At 39.1% G+C, this 17,716-nt stretch overlaps 1 protein-coding gene across 6 annotated transcripts in view; it reads right to left on the reverse strand.

Moving 5' to 3' along the window:
* LOC131137283 (uncharacterized) overlaps positions 1-17,716 on the reverse strand; it is a 35,668-nt gene that overhangs the window by 11,509 nt on the left and 6,443 nt on the right. For 2 of the 6 annotated variants that reach the window (XR_009131877.1, XM_058085022.1), the window contains exons 1-5: positions 12,502-12,970; positions 2,039-3,763; positions 1,671-1,847; positions 1,467-1,587; positions 1,285-1,378 (exon numbers count right to left, since the gene is read on the reverse strand). Coding sequence is in view for 4 of the 6 variants with exons in the window: in XM_058085022.1 (XP_057941005.1) it covers positions 1,285-1,378; positions 1,467-1,587; positions 1,671-1,847; positions 2,039-3,545 (1,899 nt within the window). In the remaining 2 variants the exon portion in view is untranslated. Of the gene's footprint in view, positions 1-1,284; positions 1,379-1,466; positions 1,588-1,670; positions 1,848-2,038; positions 3,764-9,580; positions 9,802-12,501; positions 12,973-17,716 lie in introns of those variants that run through there. The other 4 variants (XR_009131878.1, XM_058085020.1, XM_058085023.1 and 1 more) reach the window with 4 other exon arrangements.

Raw genomic sequence — 17,716 nt, forward strand, 5'->3', positions numbered from 1 at the left:
TCTGAGAAGCCTACCTGAATGTGTGTCGTTGGTTATAGGTAGTATTTGGTACATCACAATTTTGTAGCCATACAATGGAGACTTACTCTAAATGCATTGATATTATAATATATTTCAATAAACTTTGAATAGCTCAAAAGATCAAAAATATGGTCACTCTACTTCAGTGGTTCCCAACCTCTTCAATTTTGACCATCATCCACAAACCTTGTGTGAAACATGAACACACAGTATTTCTTTCCCTTTTCTGTGTATTTTAACAAGAGAAAACGAGCTAGCTAATAATGCACGTAACCTCTAACAACATCGTTTAATATACATGCTGTGATCACATGTTGTGGTAATAGTTTCATTTGAATATTCATCATGTTACAATGGAATAAAAACAGCTGGGATATGCTCCAGCATACCCCCGCAACCCTAGTGATGATAAGCGGAATAGAAAATAGATGGACGGGTTTTTAGGTAATAGGGTATTGTTGGCTTTATGCATTGTTTAGCTGTTTCAAAGTTAACTATATCAGCCAATTAAATAATGCTGGCAATGATATTGGTAATGGTAATGGTTTTATTTCATTTGAACATGCATCAGATTACAATTGAATGCATCACATAATCAGTTCACAGTTCCACATGTCCAAAAGGAGTAGGAAGAAGCAAAGCTTATTAAATCCTACCCCTCCATCTGGTACTTTTACAATCAGTAACTGTTACATTTGTTCACTTCCTGCTTTCCTAATATAAATTTTAATTGTTTTTTTAAATTTATTTTATTAATTTTATTTTATTTTATTTTATTTAGTAGTTCCACGTGTCCAAAAGGAGTAGGAAGAAGCAAAGCTTATTAAATCCTACCACTTCATCTGGTACTTTTACAATCAGTAACTGTTACATTTGTTCACTTCCTGCTTTCCTAATATAGTTTACTTTTCGTTTTTTTTTAATCATGTACCTAAATACGAGGTGATACGACCATATTCCATATTCAGAAAGCTATAAGAACATAGGAAAGTTCAAAATCTGAAATTATGGGATATGCCTTACTTCATAATTAATATTGCATATTTCCAGTACAAAGGTAAAACTTCAAAGTCATTTCAGACCGCAGACACATTAAACTAGTAAGCTTTTTGCTGTGTGGAGCATGACATCATCACTTGCACACTGAATACTGGCAGAAAATGTGATACCAATATGAACCGGTATCTAATTTTTATGCCAATATCAACTAATTATTAGCCTTTCAGTGAAATGCACTTGTTAAACTTGCACTTTGGATGTTACCTGCAGCGTCATCAAGGCTTTGTAAAGCAGCGGTGGAGGATTTGACTTCCTTGCATCAAAGATTAAGGTCATCCCAGCTTCTCTGAGTTCTCTCCTTGGAAGATAATAGTCCATATACACATACAAATGTACAGTATGTACAAATATACAATATAACAACAGGTAATATTGTCAATACTTACCTGATGATAGAGTGGAAGTAGAGCAGCATCCCCAGGAGCTCCTGGCTGGTCATGTTAGATCTCCATTCTTGGTGGTCTCCATAAAGCTCAATAATGGCCCTGCCGGTTCTGTCTCTGCCTCCTGGATGGGTGAAGAAGTTAATAACATTCAACTTATACAACATTCTTACAGTTCTTCTTAGTTTGAGGACGATCAGAACCTGCCTGTGAGTGCTGCTACTCCTTGATAGAGCGGGTGAACTCTGGGACCTAGGAAACCCAAAGGGAGGTGGTCTGGTCTGGGATTGGGATGAGTAGAGGACGACTGAGGGTTCTTGTGAGTGTCTGTTTCCAGTGAAGAGCTCTTCAAGCTTCTACCATCGTTGGATCTGCTGACCGCATCTGAAAGGGTAGGATACATTTGGAGGAAATAGGGGCTTCATATATATATATATGCATTATTTTTCTACTCCACAGTACCTGTCTTGGCTACTGTATATACTACTGTATGCTCTAAAATAGTACATTGTTGTACTTGGTATTATCCATATTTGTCAGTGTAAAAATAGTAAAAAGAAAGTAAAGAGTGATACCTGGAATGGCCATCTTCATCCTGCTGATCTTTGGTGATACTAATTGAAAAGCTGTGCTTTTCTTACACTTCACCACATGTAGCTGAGGAACACCTGCACCCGTGTCAGCATCCGCCCCCCTCCTGACATTCTGACCGTCAACGAGAACCAACTGGCACTTCTCCGAGGTGTCCACCACTGCTGTGGAGAGAGAGGAATCCCGTTTGTCCTTAGCTCCGGTGGGAGTCGGTCTGTCAAGTGGCCTTTCACAAGGTTTGGGAATTTCGGAGCAGCGATGTGATAAGCTGTGGTGATCGTCGGAGATTATATTTGCATGTTGAGGGTTCTTGGTGCATGGGAAAAATATGTCTGTATTAGCTCTACTCCCGTTTTGTAAACCGATGTAATATTTTGCATCAGTTGGTTCTCGGAAAGGCACGTCGGTCCTGTGAGTTATGGGTTCTGGATTTCTGTCAAACTTTCTAGTGTAGGCCGTACGGTCAGCTGGGGTTTTATCTCCTGTATGTCTCCAACATGGAACACTGTGCGTCTCGCCTGACTCCTTAAAGATGGCTCCACTGGCACTGGGAAAGTTTTCCATCCCGGATTCACAGCAAGGCTTTTGGTCATGCCATTGTGGTCCTCCTCTCTCGGTCTCTGTTGGTCTCCTTCTGTCATCACACCGTGAGATTCCACCATCTTCCGGCAAAACACCTAACATCCTCGATCTTGCCTTCTCTAATCCGACAGGGTTTTTCAGAGCGGCCTTGTAGGACTCCCGATGCCGACACTTTAAATCCTGAGTTTGGGAAACCACTTCCCCTTGTCTCCTTGTCATGCATGGGGTGCAGGGCTTCTCTGAGAATTGGACAGTGCGGACACACTGAAATGTTTCGGGTTGAGGGTGATGGGACTGGGAATGGTGGAGAGACGATAAAGGCGCATTTTTAGGTAAATGCATGAATAATTCTGATTGATGTTTTTCAGTTTGTGCTGAGTTCTGCTGCCCCGCAGTTGCTGATGGACTTTTTCCAAAAAGCAAATTTGCCTGCAGAATATCAATATAGTCCGCATCTATGGCAGCTATATGTCCTGAATCCTCACATACTTGTTTTTTAGTTTCTTCAACATTGCGCAAAGCTGTATTTTCACAAGTTGTTTCCAGTTTGCGAACATCCATCGTTTCCTCTGTGCCGCTGAAGCGACTGTCCCATGTATTTGGAGTCACCCAGCCAATAGGCTTCAAGTCTTTTACAGTGTCTTTGGAGGGAGTACTGCTACTATCCACAAGGCAGAGAGACACCGCAATGCCGTGCTTGGCTGGACATATTCTTGTCTTCACCGAAAAAGCAGCGGGGTGTGTGAGAGATGGCAAGAATGAGGTCTGGACAGTTACCGGGTATTGTCTTGTTGCAGTTTCCTTAGAAACAGGACTGCCTAAGGAGGTGCAGGGAGTGGAATTATCAGGAAAAGTAGCACAGGTAGCTGGAGGAGGTATTGGGGCGTATGGACGAGGAGGAGAGGCCATGCTACTCCAAGTGTCCGAGTTAGGCACAGCACCCGGTTCCCATAGTTAGCCACACCCTGGGCTGCAGCAAGCAGACAACGGCTAGCTATGCAAGGGTATGACGTTTATGGGACCGGGGTCTCTTCAAATGCTTCTGGGTGCACACGGGGAGATCTCTGACTGAAGATGAGGCTGAAGATGGACAGCAGGTTCCAGCTCGACTCCACAGAATCAAGGTTCTGAATAAAGATACACAAAAAATTATGAGCTCATGTATGCATATAAATCCATCCTTTGTTTATTGTGGTTAATTATTCCAGACCTAACTGACATCATTTCAAATGCAACATTTTCATCGACAAAAAAAAACAAACCAAAAAAAAACCTTAAACTGTATTATGGAAAGCAGGAAGTGAACAAATGTAATTAATAAGCTTTGCTTCTTCCCACTCCTTTTGGACATGTGGAACTACTAAATAAAATAAAATAAAATAAAAATTAACAAAATAAATTTAAAAAAACAATAAAAACATTTTATTAGGAAAGCAGGAAGTGAACAAATGTAACACTTACTGATTGTAAAAGTACCAGATGGAGGGGTAGGATTTAATAAGCTTTGCTTCTTCCTACTCCTTTTGGACATGTGGAACTACTAAATAAAATATAATAAAATAAAATTAATAAAATAAATTAAAAAAACAATTAAAAAAATACATTAGGAAAGCAGGAAGTGAACAAATGCAACAGTTACTGATTGTAAAAGTACCAGATGGAGGAGTAGGATTTAATAAGCTTTGCTTCTTTTGGACATGTGGAACTGTGAACTGATTATGTGATGCATTCAATTGTAATCTTATGCATGTTCAAATGAAATTAAACCATTACCATTAACAAATAATGGAATAAATGTCTCTTTAACACAGACATAAGACATTGCCGCTTTGGAATAAAACCATTACCATAGACAGAGCACAGACAATTTAAGCTACGGCAGGGGTCTCAAACACGCGGCCCGCGGGCCAAATATGGCCCGCAGGACACTAGTTTGAGACCGCCTTGATATGAAAGTTTAATGTTAGTGCGGCCCGTGCCAAGTTTGATATGGATGCTGTATGGTATCATGTACCCAGAAAAAAAATATTACGTTTGATTAATGTTCATGTTAAAGGTCAAATAACTGTTAATAGTTATCCTCCCTATCCGTGTGGAAGTGGTAAGTTTTTGGCTATTTAAGTTCAAAGGAAATAACTTGAAGGCTACCGTTTAGGTCGCTAGCTCTCTAGTTTGCGAGTTAGCATGTGTCTCAAGACCCTGCAGTTGTGCAATATGTTGTAAATAAAAAAAGCATAAATGTTACTATAGTCGTGTTTTGTCATGTCTACAGGGCTCTAATAATGCTTTGTTCATTTTAATCTGAAAAAAATAATTTGTCTACCCAACTAACTAACTATATGTGGTTTCTTAAGTTTTTATTATTTGCCGTTTTATTATTATTATTATATTTATTTATTACTGATTGATTTTCTTTATTCTTGATTTGTTTATTTATTTTTTATCTTATTTTGTGCAGAAAAATAAAAATTAAGATATTTGAGAACAGTGGAATGTTTTATCAGAGCTTTTATTGTAGAAAATCAGAACCAAAGCACTGAAAAAGTTGGTATATTTTTCTGTTTTTAATAAATGCGTTTTTTTTGTTTTTTTTTGGAAAACCTTATGCGGCCCAGCCTTGCCCAGACCCTAGCTCTAGTGGCCCCCACGGTAAATTGATTTTCAGACCCCTGAGCTACAGTAATCTACAAAAAGAAGAGATCTTGCAAAACCTAGTAACTAAACATAACGGATGACCCAGCTCAGTCACATTCCTCATGCAGTTGTTAAATCGCACAGGTCCGTCACCTGTTAGGGGAAACAGCTCAGCAAGCTCAAACATTTGTTGTTCACCGTCAAAAATGCAGCCAAACAATCCCAATAAACAGTGTGACTGCAATAGCGGGTGTTCTCAAGGCTGTCATGGAGCCCCGGTTTAGGGTTTCACATTTCCTTTAACCTCTTTGACTTCCTTACACATTTAGGTCCAGCTTCATTTAGACCCGGCAGAGCAAAGCTCAGGGTTCATTTATATACATGTACATCTCAGGTCTCCAAGAAGTGGTGAACGACGTTAAGATGATTGTCTATGGGTCATTTTAATTGAGAAACCCTAATTAAATTTATGTCTGCTTAATAAGATTCTTGTCCTCGGCAGGCCTTTACACTTGTAGGAGTTGCCTCATGTAATAAGCAGATAGTCTATGTCAGGGGTCTGAAACTCGCGGCCCCGCAGGCTAAATGCGGCCCGTGAGACGCTAGTTTGAGGCCCCCACCTTGATACCAAAGTTTAATGTTGAAATGACAGCTTAAAGCTGTGTGCACACCGGACACAATTAACATGATTTTGCCCCGCCCTGTTTTGCTTTGGATTAGCAATGAAGCTAAAGGCTTATGATGGTGGGTACAAATAAATGCAGGAAATGATTTGGAATAAAACGGAAAATACACGTCAAGATAAAGCATCTGATCAAACATGTTGTTAAAGTTACAACGCTGCTCCCAGATGGAACTGAGTACGATGCTAACTTGCTAATTGGGTAAAATTATTAAGTTTCATTAATGTTCATGTTAAAGGTTAAATAACTGTTAATACTGTACATTTGAATCTGAAAAAAATAATTTCTCTACCAACTGTATGTGGTTTCTTACGTTTTTCTTATTTGCTGTTTTATTGTTATTTTACTTATTTATTACTGATTGATTGATATATTGTCTTTATTCTTAATTTTTTTTTATTTTGTGTATAGAAAAATATAAATTAAGATATTTGAGAACAGCGGAATGTTTTATCAGATATTTTGGTGTGGAAAACCGGAACCAAAGTACTGAAAAAGTGTAGGGTATAGTAGAAGCAAAAGCATTGAAGATAGTTTTTTTATTGATTTTTTTTCCAGTTTTTAATAAATGCGTTTTTTTGTTGTTGTTTTTTTTAAAACCTGATGCGGCCCGGCTTCACCCAGAACCTAGCTCCGGTGGCCCCCAGGTAAATTGAGTTTGAGACCCCTGGTCTATGTGGTTCGTTCCGCATCTGCCATTGCATGTTTACATCTTCCCTCGCTATCTCATTGCCTTGCATTATCATCTGGGACCACTGTCCACGAGAACCGACTACAGAGAAGCACTGTGACTCAATCCCGCCACGCCCCTTGGGGACTTGGGGACAAAAACACTGGTCATCATGATGATGGGGAAAAGGAGGTTCGTACTGGAAGCGGTGGCGATGACAATGACTCAGGAGAAAATGAAGTTCACAGATTTTTTTTATATGACATTTCAAAATATATAAACTAAATTGAACTACTTGGCAGAAAGAGGTTCTGCTAACTGTTAGCACATATATTAACTGTACAGAAATTGATAAGATAAGCCTTTATTCGTCCCTCAGTGGGGAAATTTGCATTGCACATCAGTACCCTGCAGTGCAGTACAAAAATACACAATATAAAAAAAACAAAAAAACAATATCAACAACCCAACTATTAACAAATTAACAGTTTTACCCAGAGTTATATACAACTACAGTATGTCGATAATATGAAACGAGATGAAATATATGACCAGTCTATACACTATGAGATCTTGCTAGTGAGTTAATATGAGGCATTATAGAAGTACTTCACATAGAACTTAATATATTGTATTTAGAGTCTTGATATTGCACAGTGAATGGAGTCTTGAGTAACTATACTTTGATGACCTTTCAAAGAAAGCTTTAATGGCCTCATGGGTGAAGCATAAGCTGCCGGTCAAAGCATGGTTACCAGTTATTAATGCTTTCCAGTAGTTATGTAATGCAGTACACCATCACCAGATCCCTAGGCCAGTACACATTTTTCTGTTATCTTGACCTAAGCAGATGTCTTGGCATACCAGGTTCGTCAGATTTGCACTAGTCTACAAGTCAATATCTTGCTTACATCTTGCATTTACTCAGCCCTGAAATAAACGACCACACACTCACATTACGGTGGATAAGATGACTGACTCACTGTGGGGAGCGAAGGATGGTTTCAATATCGCCGTCTGGTATCATTAAGAAACAGAAATAGTCTCGAGATTTCATGGCGGTCCCTTGTCGAGCACTCTGAGAGCAATTATTCCTTGACACTGGCTATGTTTACATGGAATAACCAAATATCGCTTTATGGGGGGTGGTGTGTTGCATTGAATCTACAGGATATATCATCTGTACATGATATTTTGCAAATGTACTGTAATTTCCTGATACAAATATTAAGTTTGGAAAAGACTGACGTTAGCAGGTTTGCAAACTTTCAAATCAAATTTTAATGCTAATTTTAAGATACTAATTATGATCAATGAAGCAGAATCGTCAAACTGATATGTTTTATCGCAGTTATCTCATCTTTTCTGTTTACTGTTTGACAAGAACGCCTTGAGATCGCATCATGTCTTCCTTCTTTCCGGCATTCTCAAATGTTGCTTATTATGCCTCAAACCATTTTCCTCTGAAGTCGGTTCATTTGTTTATTTGGTAATTCAGCCAAGGTCCGGCAATGTCTGTAGGCCAGGGGTCTCAAACACGCGGACACTAGTTTGATGTTAGTGCGGCCCGCGCAAGATTGATATGGATGCTGTATGGTATCATGTACCCATTCCGTTTGATTAATGTTCATGTTAAAGGTTAAATAACTGTTAATAGTTATCCTCCCTATCCGTGTGGAAGTGGTAAGTTTTTGGCTATTTAAGTTTAAAGAAAATAACTTGAAAGCTATCGTTTAGGTCGCTAGCTCTCTAGTTTGTGAGTTAGCATGTGTCTCAAGACCCTGCAGTTGCGCAATATGTTGTAAATAAAAAAGTATAAATGTGACTATAGTCGTGTTTTGTCATGTCTACAGGGCTCTAATAATGCTTTGTTAATTTTAATCTGAAAAAAATAATTTGTCTACCCACCAACTATATGTGGTTTCTTAAGTTTTTATTATTTGCCGTTTTATTATTATTATTATAGTTATTTATTTTTTTACTGATTGATTGATTTTCTTTATTCTTGATTTGTTTATTTATTTTTCATCTTATTTTGTGTAGAAAAATAAAAAGTAAGATATTTGAGAACAGTGGAATGTTTTATCAGCGCTATTCTTGTAGAAAATTGGAACTAAAGCAAAGTTTTTTTTTTATTTTTTGGTTTTTAAGAAATGCGTTTTGTTTTTTTGGGGGGAAAACCCCCCCAAAAAAAATGCGGCCCAGTCTCACCCAGACCCGAGCTCCAGTGGCCCCCAAGTAAATTGAGTTTGAGACCCCTGCTGTAGGCACATAACAAAAGAAGAACCATAATAAGTGCACAATTTCTTTAAAAGTACTTCTGTCTACTCAGATACTTGATGACGGTGACTGTCTACAAGTATTTCCCATACAAAAAAAAAAAAATCTTTGGTCATCATGGCTGAATGGAAGTAGTCACAACGACACCAGGAGTGACAGACAACCTCAACAATTTTAGAGGAAAATTCAATTGTGTTGTAAATAGATTTGCAGTGACATAGCCGTCATCAACTCACAGGAATAGACAGATATGTGTCAAATAAGCGTGTCCCTGTTTAAATAGAAGCTTCTGAACACTCTCAAAAGATAACAATGAAAGGATGATCACAACCGTGAACATTTCTGTTGTATATTCATTCCTTCTTAATCAAATATGTTTGTTTTAGATACACTCCAAACTAAAAATTGACACAGTTTGTTTTTCATGGTGCACAAGAACATCTGCAAGTGTTAATAATTCAACACTGTATGCTATTTACGGCTCGGAAAAAGAAAGAGATTACACAGTGTGTTAAAAAAATATCATTGTTTTAGGACTGGGCGATATGGACCAAAACTCATATCCCATATATTTAGATAGAATATCGATATTAGCATATATTTCGATATAAAGTCAAATATGTGTGCAAGGTATTATTAAAATGTAAACAATAGTATAGAAAAATGGAAATAAATACCGTCTTTTTCGCTGTTCCCTCCCGCTATGCAGCCTCTCCAACTCCATATTTCCGCGGGGATAACCGATCACCTGACGTAGCGACGGGATGCTAACAGCTAATATCAGCTACTCCCGAGTGTCAACAATGGCTCAAACGGCAAGTTACAAACGTAATAAGATGAACAACCGTAGCTGCACACTTGCTTAAGAGGTCGGTATGGCACAAAACAATAAGGAAGTAATACATAAAGCACTATTAAACACTAAAAAAGCCGCAGGAGACACGGAGCTGTCTTACTAGCTAGCTAGCTAGCAGTCGGGCGGCGCCATCTTGAAAACATGTGACCTCCACATCAATCCAGTCTATATCAATATGAAGATATGCTTGTTTTTTATGTCGTGCTTAACAGAAATAGCGATATATATATATATATACTGTATCTACTGTATGTCTTAGTTTTGTCATAGCTTGTCTTAGCATTGTCGTAATGTTGTAAAAAAGTATACATATATATATATATATATATATATATATATACACTTTTTTAGACATAACAAAGCTAAGACATAGCTTGTCTTAGCTTGTCTTAGCTTTGTCGTAATGTCGTAAAAAACATATATATATATGAAATAGCTAAGACATAGCTTGTCTTAGCTTTGTCGTAATGTCATTAAAAAGTGTAACAGCTAACAGCTAATATCAAAAAAGTGTTAAGTGCTGAGACAAGCTGTCTTACCTTTGTCGTAATGTCATAAAAAGTGTATATAAATATATATATATACTTTGTGTGTGTATATATACGTACTTTTTTACGACATTACGACAAAGCTAAGACAAGCTATGTCTTAGCTTTGTTGTAATGTCGTAAAAAAGTGTATATAGATACTTATATAGATAGATATAGATACGACATTACAACAAAGCTAAGACATACAGTGGAAGTAAAATATATTTTTTAGTGTTTAATAGTGCTTTATGTATTACTTCCTTATTGTTTTGTGCCATACCGACCCCTTAAGTAAGTGTGCAGCTATGGTTGTTCATCTTATTACATTTGAGCCATTGTTGACACTCGGGAGCAGCTGATATTAGGTGTTAGCATCACGTCGCTACGTCAGGTGATCGGTTATCCCCGCGGAAATATGGAGTTGGAGAGGCTGCATAGCGGGAGGGAACAGCGAAAAAGACGGTTTTTATTTCCATTTTTCTACACTATTGTTTACTATACTATATTGTTTACTATTAGCTGTTAGCATCACGTCGCTACGTCAGATGATCGGATATCCCCTACAGCGGTAGTCCAAATAACCAAAACTAGTCAATGTTTTCATGTTTACTTGTGAGACATAAGGAAAATGGGCAAAAATATGGGAATATTTATGTTTTTCTGTTCTGGCGTAACAGGACTTGGTGGGATGTCAACATAAACACGACCGACTTAAGTTGGTTCCATTGCACAATATTCATGAAAAACGTTTTGGCTGGTATTATCTACAGTAGAGTGGACCATGTTCCATACACAACTAAACTAAAGTATGCATATACCGACAGTGCATGAATCACTCAGACAACATACTGTAGAACGTCTATTCTGAATAGGAGCTGTTGGTGGCAACGGCATGGCAAACATTCTGGAAAGAGGGCGGTTGGGTAGGTAAACGTACACACTCACACACACATAATGTCCCGCCAAGTCAAACCTGCAGCAGGGATGGGCGGGTATTTTAAAATTCACTTCCCAGCATAACACACTTCCAGTCAGGCAGAGGCACACAACATCAGCCTTATGTGCAAGCTGGGCACACCCTCCCTTCAGCCAAAAGGGGTAACACACAGGAAATACACATCTAGTCAGGGAATACCCTCATATTTTCAATATATTCTAGACACAAGTATTGGGACAACTGGTCCTTCTACTTTCAAGAATTGAAAATAAAAGAAAAAAGATAGTTGGTCCCCTAACTCCCACTCTTTTGGGGTGTGGCTGTGGTCATTTTTGTCCCATATTGATGAGTTAACAGTACGTTTACAATATGTCTATAGTAAGATTCATTCATTCATTTTCTATCTCAGGGGTGCTGGAGCCTATCCCAGCTTTTTTCGGACGAGAGGCGAGATACAACCTGGACTGGTGGCCAGCCAATCACAGGGCACATATAGACAAACAACCATTCACACTCACATTCATACCTATGGACAATTTGGAGTCGCTAATTAATTAACCTAGCATGTTTTTGGAATGTGGGAGGAAACCGGAGTACCCGGAGAAAGAACATGCAAGGGTGGAATTGAACACGGGGCTCCTAGCTGTGAGGCCTGCATGCTAACCACTCGATCGCCGTGCAGCCCTATATTATAAGATTATTATTGTTACTATTATTATTAATGCGTGTATGTGAATGCTTATATTAGTGTGTGTGAATGGAAAGACATGTTTATGTGTACAGTATGTGAATGGAAAAACATTGTATGCATGTGTAAATGGATAAAGCGGTTTGCATTATGTATATGTGAATGGAGAGACAGTCTGTTACAAAACATGTATGTGGGCATATGCGCGTGTGAATGGAAAGACATGTTTTTGTGTACAGTGTGTGAATGGACAAACTTGAATGAAAATAATTGTATGCATCTGTAAATGGTAAAGAGGTTCGCATTATGTATATGTGAATGGAGAGACAGTCTATTACAAAACATGTATGTGGGCATATGTGCGTGTGAATGGACAAACATTTGCATGATGTGACAAACCAACCATGTGATCATACCATTACAGTAAATTGCTTTGGTCCACAAGTGTCTCAGAAGGTTAGAAGTTTGGACTCGACACAAAGACAGAACAGAACATGAGACTTGAAGGTCAGCCTAAGGTCTAACAAGGTCCACGACTTGTTAGCCAGCTAGTAATCACAGCAAATAGATTGTGACATTAACATTACCATCTTTGCTCCTGTTGCCGTTTCCGTTCTCCACAGCAGACCCAGAGGCGGTCCCGGTCTTGAGATTTGGTACCGTGATCCATTCGGCTAATTTTAAAGCAGCTGTACCTCACACCATCAAGTCCTGGGGATGAGTCTTATTTAGCCGAATAACTTCTTATTTCGCCACTCTTCACCATGTATCCAGCTCTCTGTGGAAGCGTGTCAAATGGCGGCCGCTATGTTGGTCTGAAAGTGACAGTGTGACCAAACATGCAGAGAGCTGAGAGAGCGGGAGAAAGAGAGAGAGAGAGCGAGAGAGAGGGGTGGGGGAGCAGCCAATCCAAGTGCATACAAACACTTACATACACTTTTTTTCCGACTTGTACGCACACACTGCATCACTAATATTCAGATTTAATATTCACTTTTAGATTACGCTGATTCTTTGCTTGTTGCTAGGCAGAATTCAGAGGGTGAATTACAATCATTGGACCAATTTCATTACACTTATATTTTGGAATTAGATAGTTTGCTTTTTTTTTTTTTACATGAAGTTTTATGACGTCCGGGCGGCACGGCGGTCAAGTGGTTAGCGTGCAGACCTCACAGCTAGGAGACCCGAGTTCAATTCCACCCTCGGCCATTTCTGTATGGTGTTTTCATGTTCTCCCCGTGGAGAACTCGGGTTTCCTCCCACATTCCAAAAACATGCTAGGTTACAGCGAGGAGCCCCGAGTTCAATTCCACCTTTGCCTGTTCTCCCCGTGCATGCGTGAGTTTTCTCCGGGTACTCCGGTTTCCTCCCACATTCTAAAAACATGCTAGGTTAATTAGCGACTCAAAATTGTCCATAGGTATGAATGTGAGTGTGAATGGTTGTTTGTCTATATGTACCCTGTGATTGGCTGGCCGGCGACCAGTCCAGGTTGTACCCCGCCTCTTGCCTGAAGACAGCTGGGATAGGCTCCAGCACCCCCCGCAACCCTCGTGAGGATAAGCGGTAGAAAATGAAGTTCTGCTCGGTTTTCGGTGTTGCTTCTCTGAACAATATGCGTTCAAAAGAGTAACACAGTACATTTTCATTTTATAATTTAGTGGTAACACTACTTGGGTGATATGTCCAAAAAAAAAAAGCAGCTGAGCACCAAGAATGTCTCATCTATGGAGGTTTGACCTATAGCCACCTCAGATGGCGACAAAGTGAGACAGACAGACGCTGACTGGTACGTCACATGGCGTCACCCTGTGGGAGACATTCCGGCAACCTAAAAATGATAAACCAGCCATTAATAATGCAAAAAGCAGGCAAAACACATTACAAGAGATCACTATCTTTTTTACTGTAGATCAGGGGTCTCAAACTCAATTTACTTGGGGGCCACTGGAGCTAGGGTCTGGGCGAGGCTGGGCCGCATCAGGTTTTCCAAAAAACAAAAAACGCATTTCTTAAAAACAGAAAAATGAACAAACTTTGCTTTTATTCCGATTTTCTACAATAAAAGCTCTGATAAAACATTCCACTGTTCTCAAATATCTTAATTTTTATTTTTCTACACAAAATAAGATGAAAAATAAATAAACAAATCAAAAATAAAGAAAATCAATCAATCAGTAATAAATAAATATAATAATAATAATAATAAAACACCAAATAATAAAAACTTAAGAAACCACATATAGTTGGTGGGTAGACAAATTATTTTTTTCAGATTAAAATGAACAAAACATTATTAGAGCCCTGTAGACATGACAAAACACGACTATAGTCACATTTATACTCTTTTTATTTACAACATATTGCGCAACTGCAGGGTCTTGAGACACATGCTAACTCGCAAACAAGAGAGCTAGCAACCTAAACGGTAGCCTTCAAGTTATTTCCTTTGAACTTAAATAGCCAAAAACTTACCACTTCCACACGGATAGGGAGGATAACTATTAACAGTTATTTAACCTTTAACATGAACATTAATCAAAATGTAATAATTTTTTCTGGGTACATGATACCATACAGCATCCATATCAAACTTGCGCGGGCCGCACTAACATTAAACTTTCATATCAAGGCGGGGGCCTCAAACTAGTGTCCTGCGGGCCACATTTGGCCCGCGGGCCGCGTGTTTGAGACCCCTGCTGTAGATAGTATATGCGCAAAATATATGTAAACAAAATATTTCGAATGTACTACAAGCCTTAACTAATCTAAGCAATGTGCCTGAACTCTTGCATGTGTTGTTGTTTGTGTTACTATAGCTTTTATTGTTGTCCTCACATTCCTCCTGTGGCTCTGGTTTTCCCCACCGGGCTCTGTTAATGCACTGACTCTTCTGGCTGACATGGCAAATGTGTGCTAGTCACAAAAGAGAGTGACGTTCGGAGAGTGTGTATTTGTGTGTGTGTGTGTGTGTGTGTTAGCCAGAGGAGACAAGCTGTTGAATCAAGTGGACACAGTGAAGCATTAATTGCCCTTGTCCTCATCTCTCTAGATACCATCTTCCATCAGCATGGGATGGGAGGGAGCTTGACAGTACTCCCCTCTTTGGCTATGTACTTTACAAAAATGTCATATTGAATTGTAATATTAGACGCCTATTTCATTTAATCAGTGATTTCTCCTCAGTCAGCCATTGTGGACGTACAGTGGTATTAAAAAAGTTTCGGCACCCCTGATCATTTTTATGATTTTCCTTTATAAATCACTGGTTCTTGGAATGGGCGGCACCTCACAGCTAGGAGACCAGGGTTCAATTCCACCCTCGGCCATCTCTGTGTGGAGTTTGCATGTTCTCCCCGTGCATGTGTGGGTTTTCTCCGGGTACTCCGGTTTCCTCCCACATTCCAAAAACATGCTAGGTTAATCGGCGACTCCAAATTGTCCATAGGTATGAATGTGAGTGTGAATGGTTGTTTGTCTATATGTGCCCTGTGATTGACTGGCCACCAGTCCAGGGTGTACCCCGCCTCTCGCCCAGCTGGGATAGGCTCCAGCACCCCCCCCCCCCGCGACCCTCGTGAGGAAAAAGCGGGAGAAAATGAATGTATGGTTCTTGGAATCAGTGTTGGTTTGTTTATTTCGACTTTTTCCTGGCTACGGAATCGCCCCAGCGGATACTGATTTGGAGTCAGCCCTTTATACTGTGGATGCACGTCCTGACGATGATGTTTACTAGTGGAGATTCGAACCCGGGGAATGCTAACCACTACACCATGGCAGGCTCGGTTGTTGGAATCAGTCATTCCAATTTAAATATATCATATAGCAGACGAACACAGTGATAGATGAGAACTTTAAAGATTTAAAGCGGGCTGTCCATTCTCAGAAACCAAGAACCTTGACTCAACTGGAGATGTTCTGGAAAGAGGAATGGTCAAAAATACCTTCAAACAGAATCTAGAATCTAGATCCTACTTCGGTAGGCAGGAAGTGAACAAATGAAACAGTTACCGATTGTAAAAATAAACTGTATTATGGAAAGCAGGAAGTGAACAAATGTAACAGTTACTGATTGTAAAAGTAAACTATTATGGAAAGCAGGAAGTGAACAAATGTAACAGTTACTGATTGTAAAAGTACCAGATGGAGGGGTAGGATTTAATAAGCTTTGCTTCTTTCTACTCCTTTTGGACATGTGGAACTGTGAACTGATTATGTGATGCATTCAATGGTAATCTGATGCATGTTCAAATCAAATAAAACCATTACCATTACCATAATATGGTACATAATATGGTATATATGGTACATAATATGGTACTAGCTAATTTTATGAAGTCAGTAAAATCAGCCACCAAAACAACACTGACGCACCACATTCAAATGGTCACACATCGTTTCAAATCATTTTCAGATTTGCATTGAAAAGTGTGTGCGCGCACTTTGTAACCTTAATGGAGTCGAGTGCCGAGAAGCGGCTAATCCCAGCCAATGATGGCACTAACGAACCTCAGGCCGTCTATTTTTAACTGCACACATTCTCAGAACTTCAAGCTTGCATCTTCAAGCTCTGACTTAGCAGCTCACACCTCATTAGCATTCCGAGTGCCACTTAGCATAGCTGCAGATAAATCTCCCGCAGCAAGCAAGCAAGCCTGGGTCGACACCAGGCTACGCAAGTGCTTGAAATTGACAGTTTTTAAGACAAATATTTGTATGCTGTTCTTCATACTGTCCAATTATCATTTTTAAAGATACCGAGACATACATTCTATGGACTGAGGAATTTTTGGGGGTACTTTTTGGACAATTTAATAAGTGGTTTGCATCTTCATTAAGTCTTCTATGAACAGGAGATAGTAATACCCTTTGCAGATTGTTGCGATGAACTGGGTCTTTTTAGGGTCTTTCTTGACATCACTCAATATTTCTGTCAACAACTGCTGATGGACGTCTGTTACTTAGTACACCAGTAGACATTCAAGATGGTTGTTGTGACTATGACAAATTTTTGCAAAATGGTTCTGATTGGTTAACCGTCTGATCTCTGATTCACAATTGGTTTTCCCATACCAATTTATGGATGCTAATTTGCAGTTCTGATAGCGATGGATGGACGGACGGATAGATAATATATGTATGAGAGATGGACGGATAAATAATATATGTATGAGAGATAGATGAATGGATGGATGGACGGATAGATAATATATGTATGAGAGATGGACGGATGGACGGATAGATAATATATGTATGAGAGATAGATGAATGGATGGATGGACGGATAGATAATATATGTATGAGAGATGGACGGATGGACGGATAGATAATATATGTATGAGAGATAGACGGATAGACGGATAGACGGATAGACGGATAGACGGATAGACGGATAGACGGATAGACGGATAGACGGATAGACAGATAGACAGATAGACAGATAGACGGATAGACAGATAGACAGATAGACAGATAGACGTTGCCTGGCTCCCATTTAATAATAAATAATAATAATAACAATGTGGAGAATAAATAGATGCTATGCTAACAATAAAGAAAAATAGCAATACAAAAATATGCTTGCTGACTGCATTGTTTTAAATAATGGCCCATATTTCCGAAATTTATATCCTTTTACATAAAAGTTGATGTAATTATCATTGCACATGAAAATCTTTACCACAAAGAGATTTCCCCTATTTATTTTAGCTAAAAACGTATTTCTATCTGCGATTAATTCAGAGTTAACTGTGAGCAAATGCGATTAATCACAATCAAGTATTTTAATCTATTGACAGT

Source organism: Doryrhamphus excisus, chromosome 10, assembly GCF_030265055.1.
Source record: "Doryrhamphus excisus isolate RoL2022-K1 chromosome 10, RoL_Dexc_1.0, whole genome shotgun sequence".
In the NCBI taxonomy this organism is placed as follows: Eukaryota; Metazoa; Chordata; class Actinopteri; order Syngnathiformes; family Syngnathidae; genus Doryrhamphus; species Doryrhamphus excisus.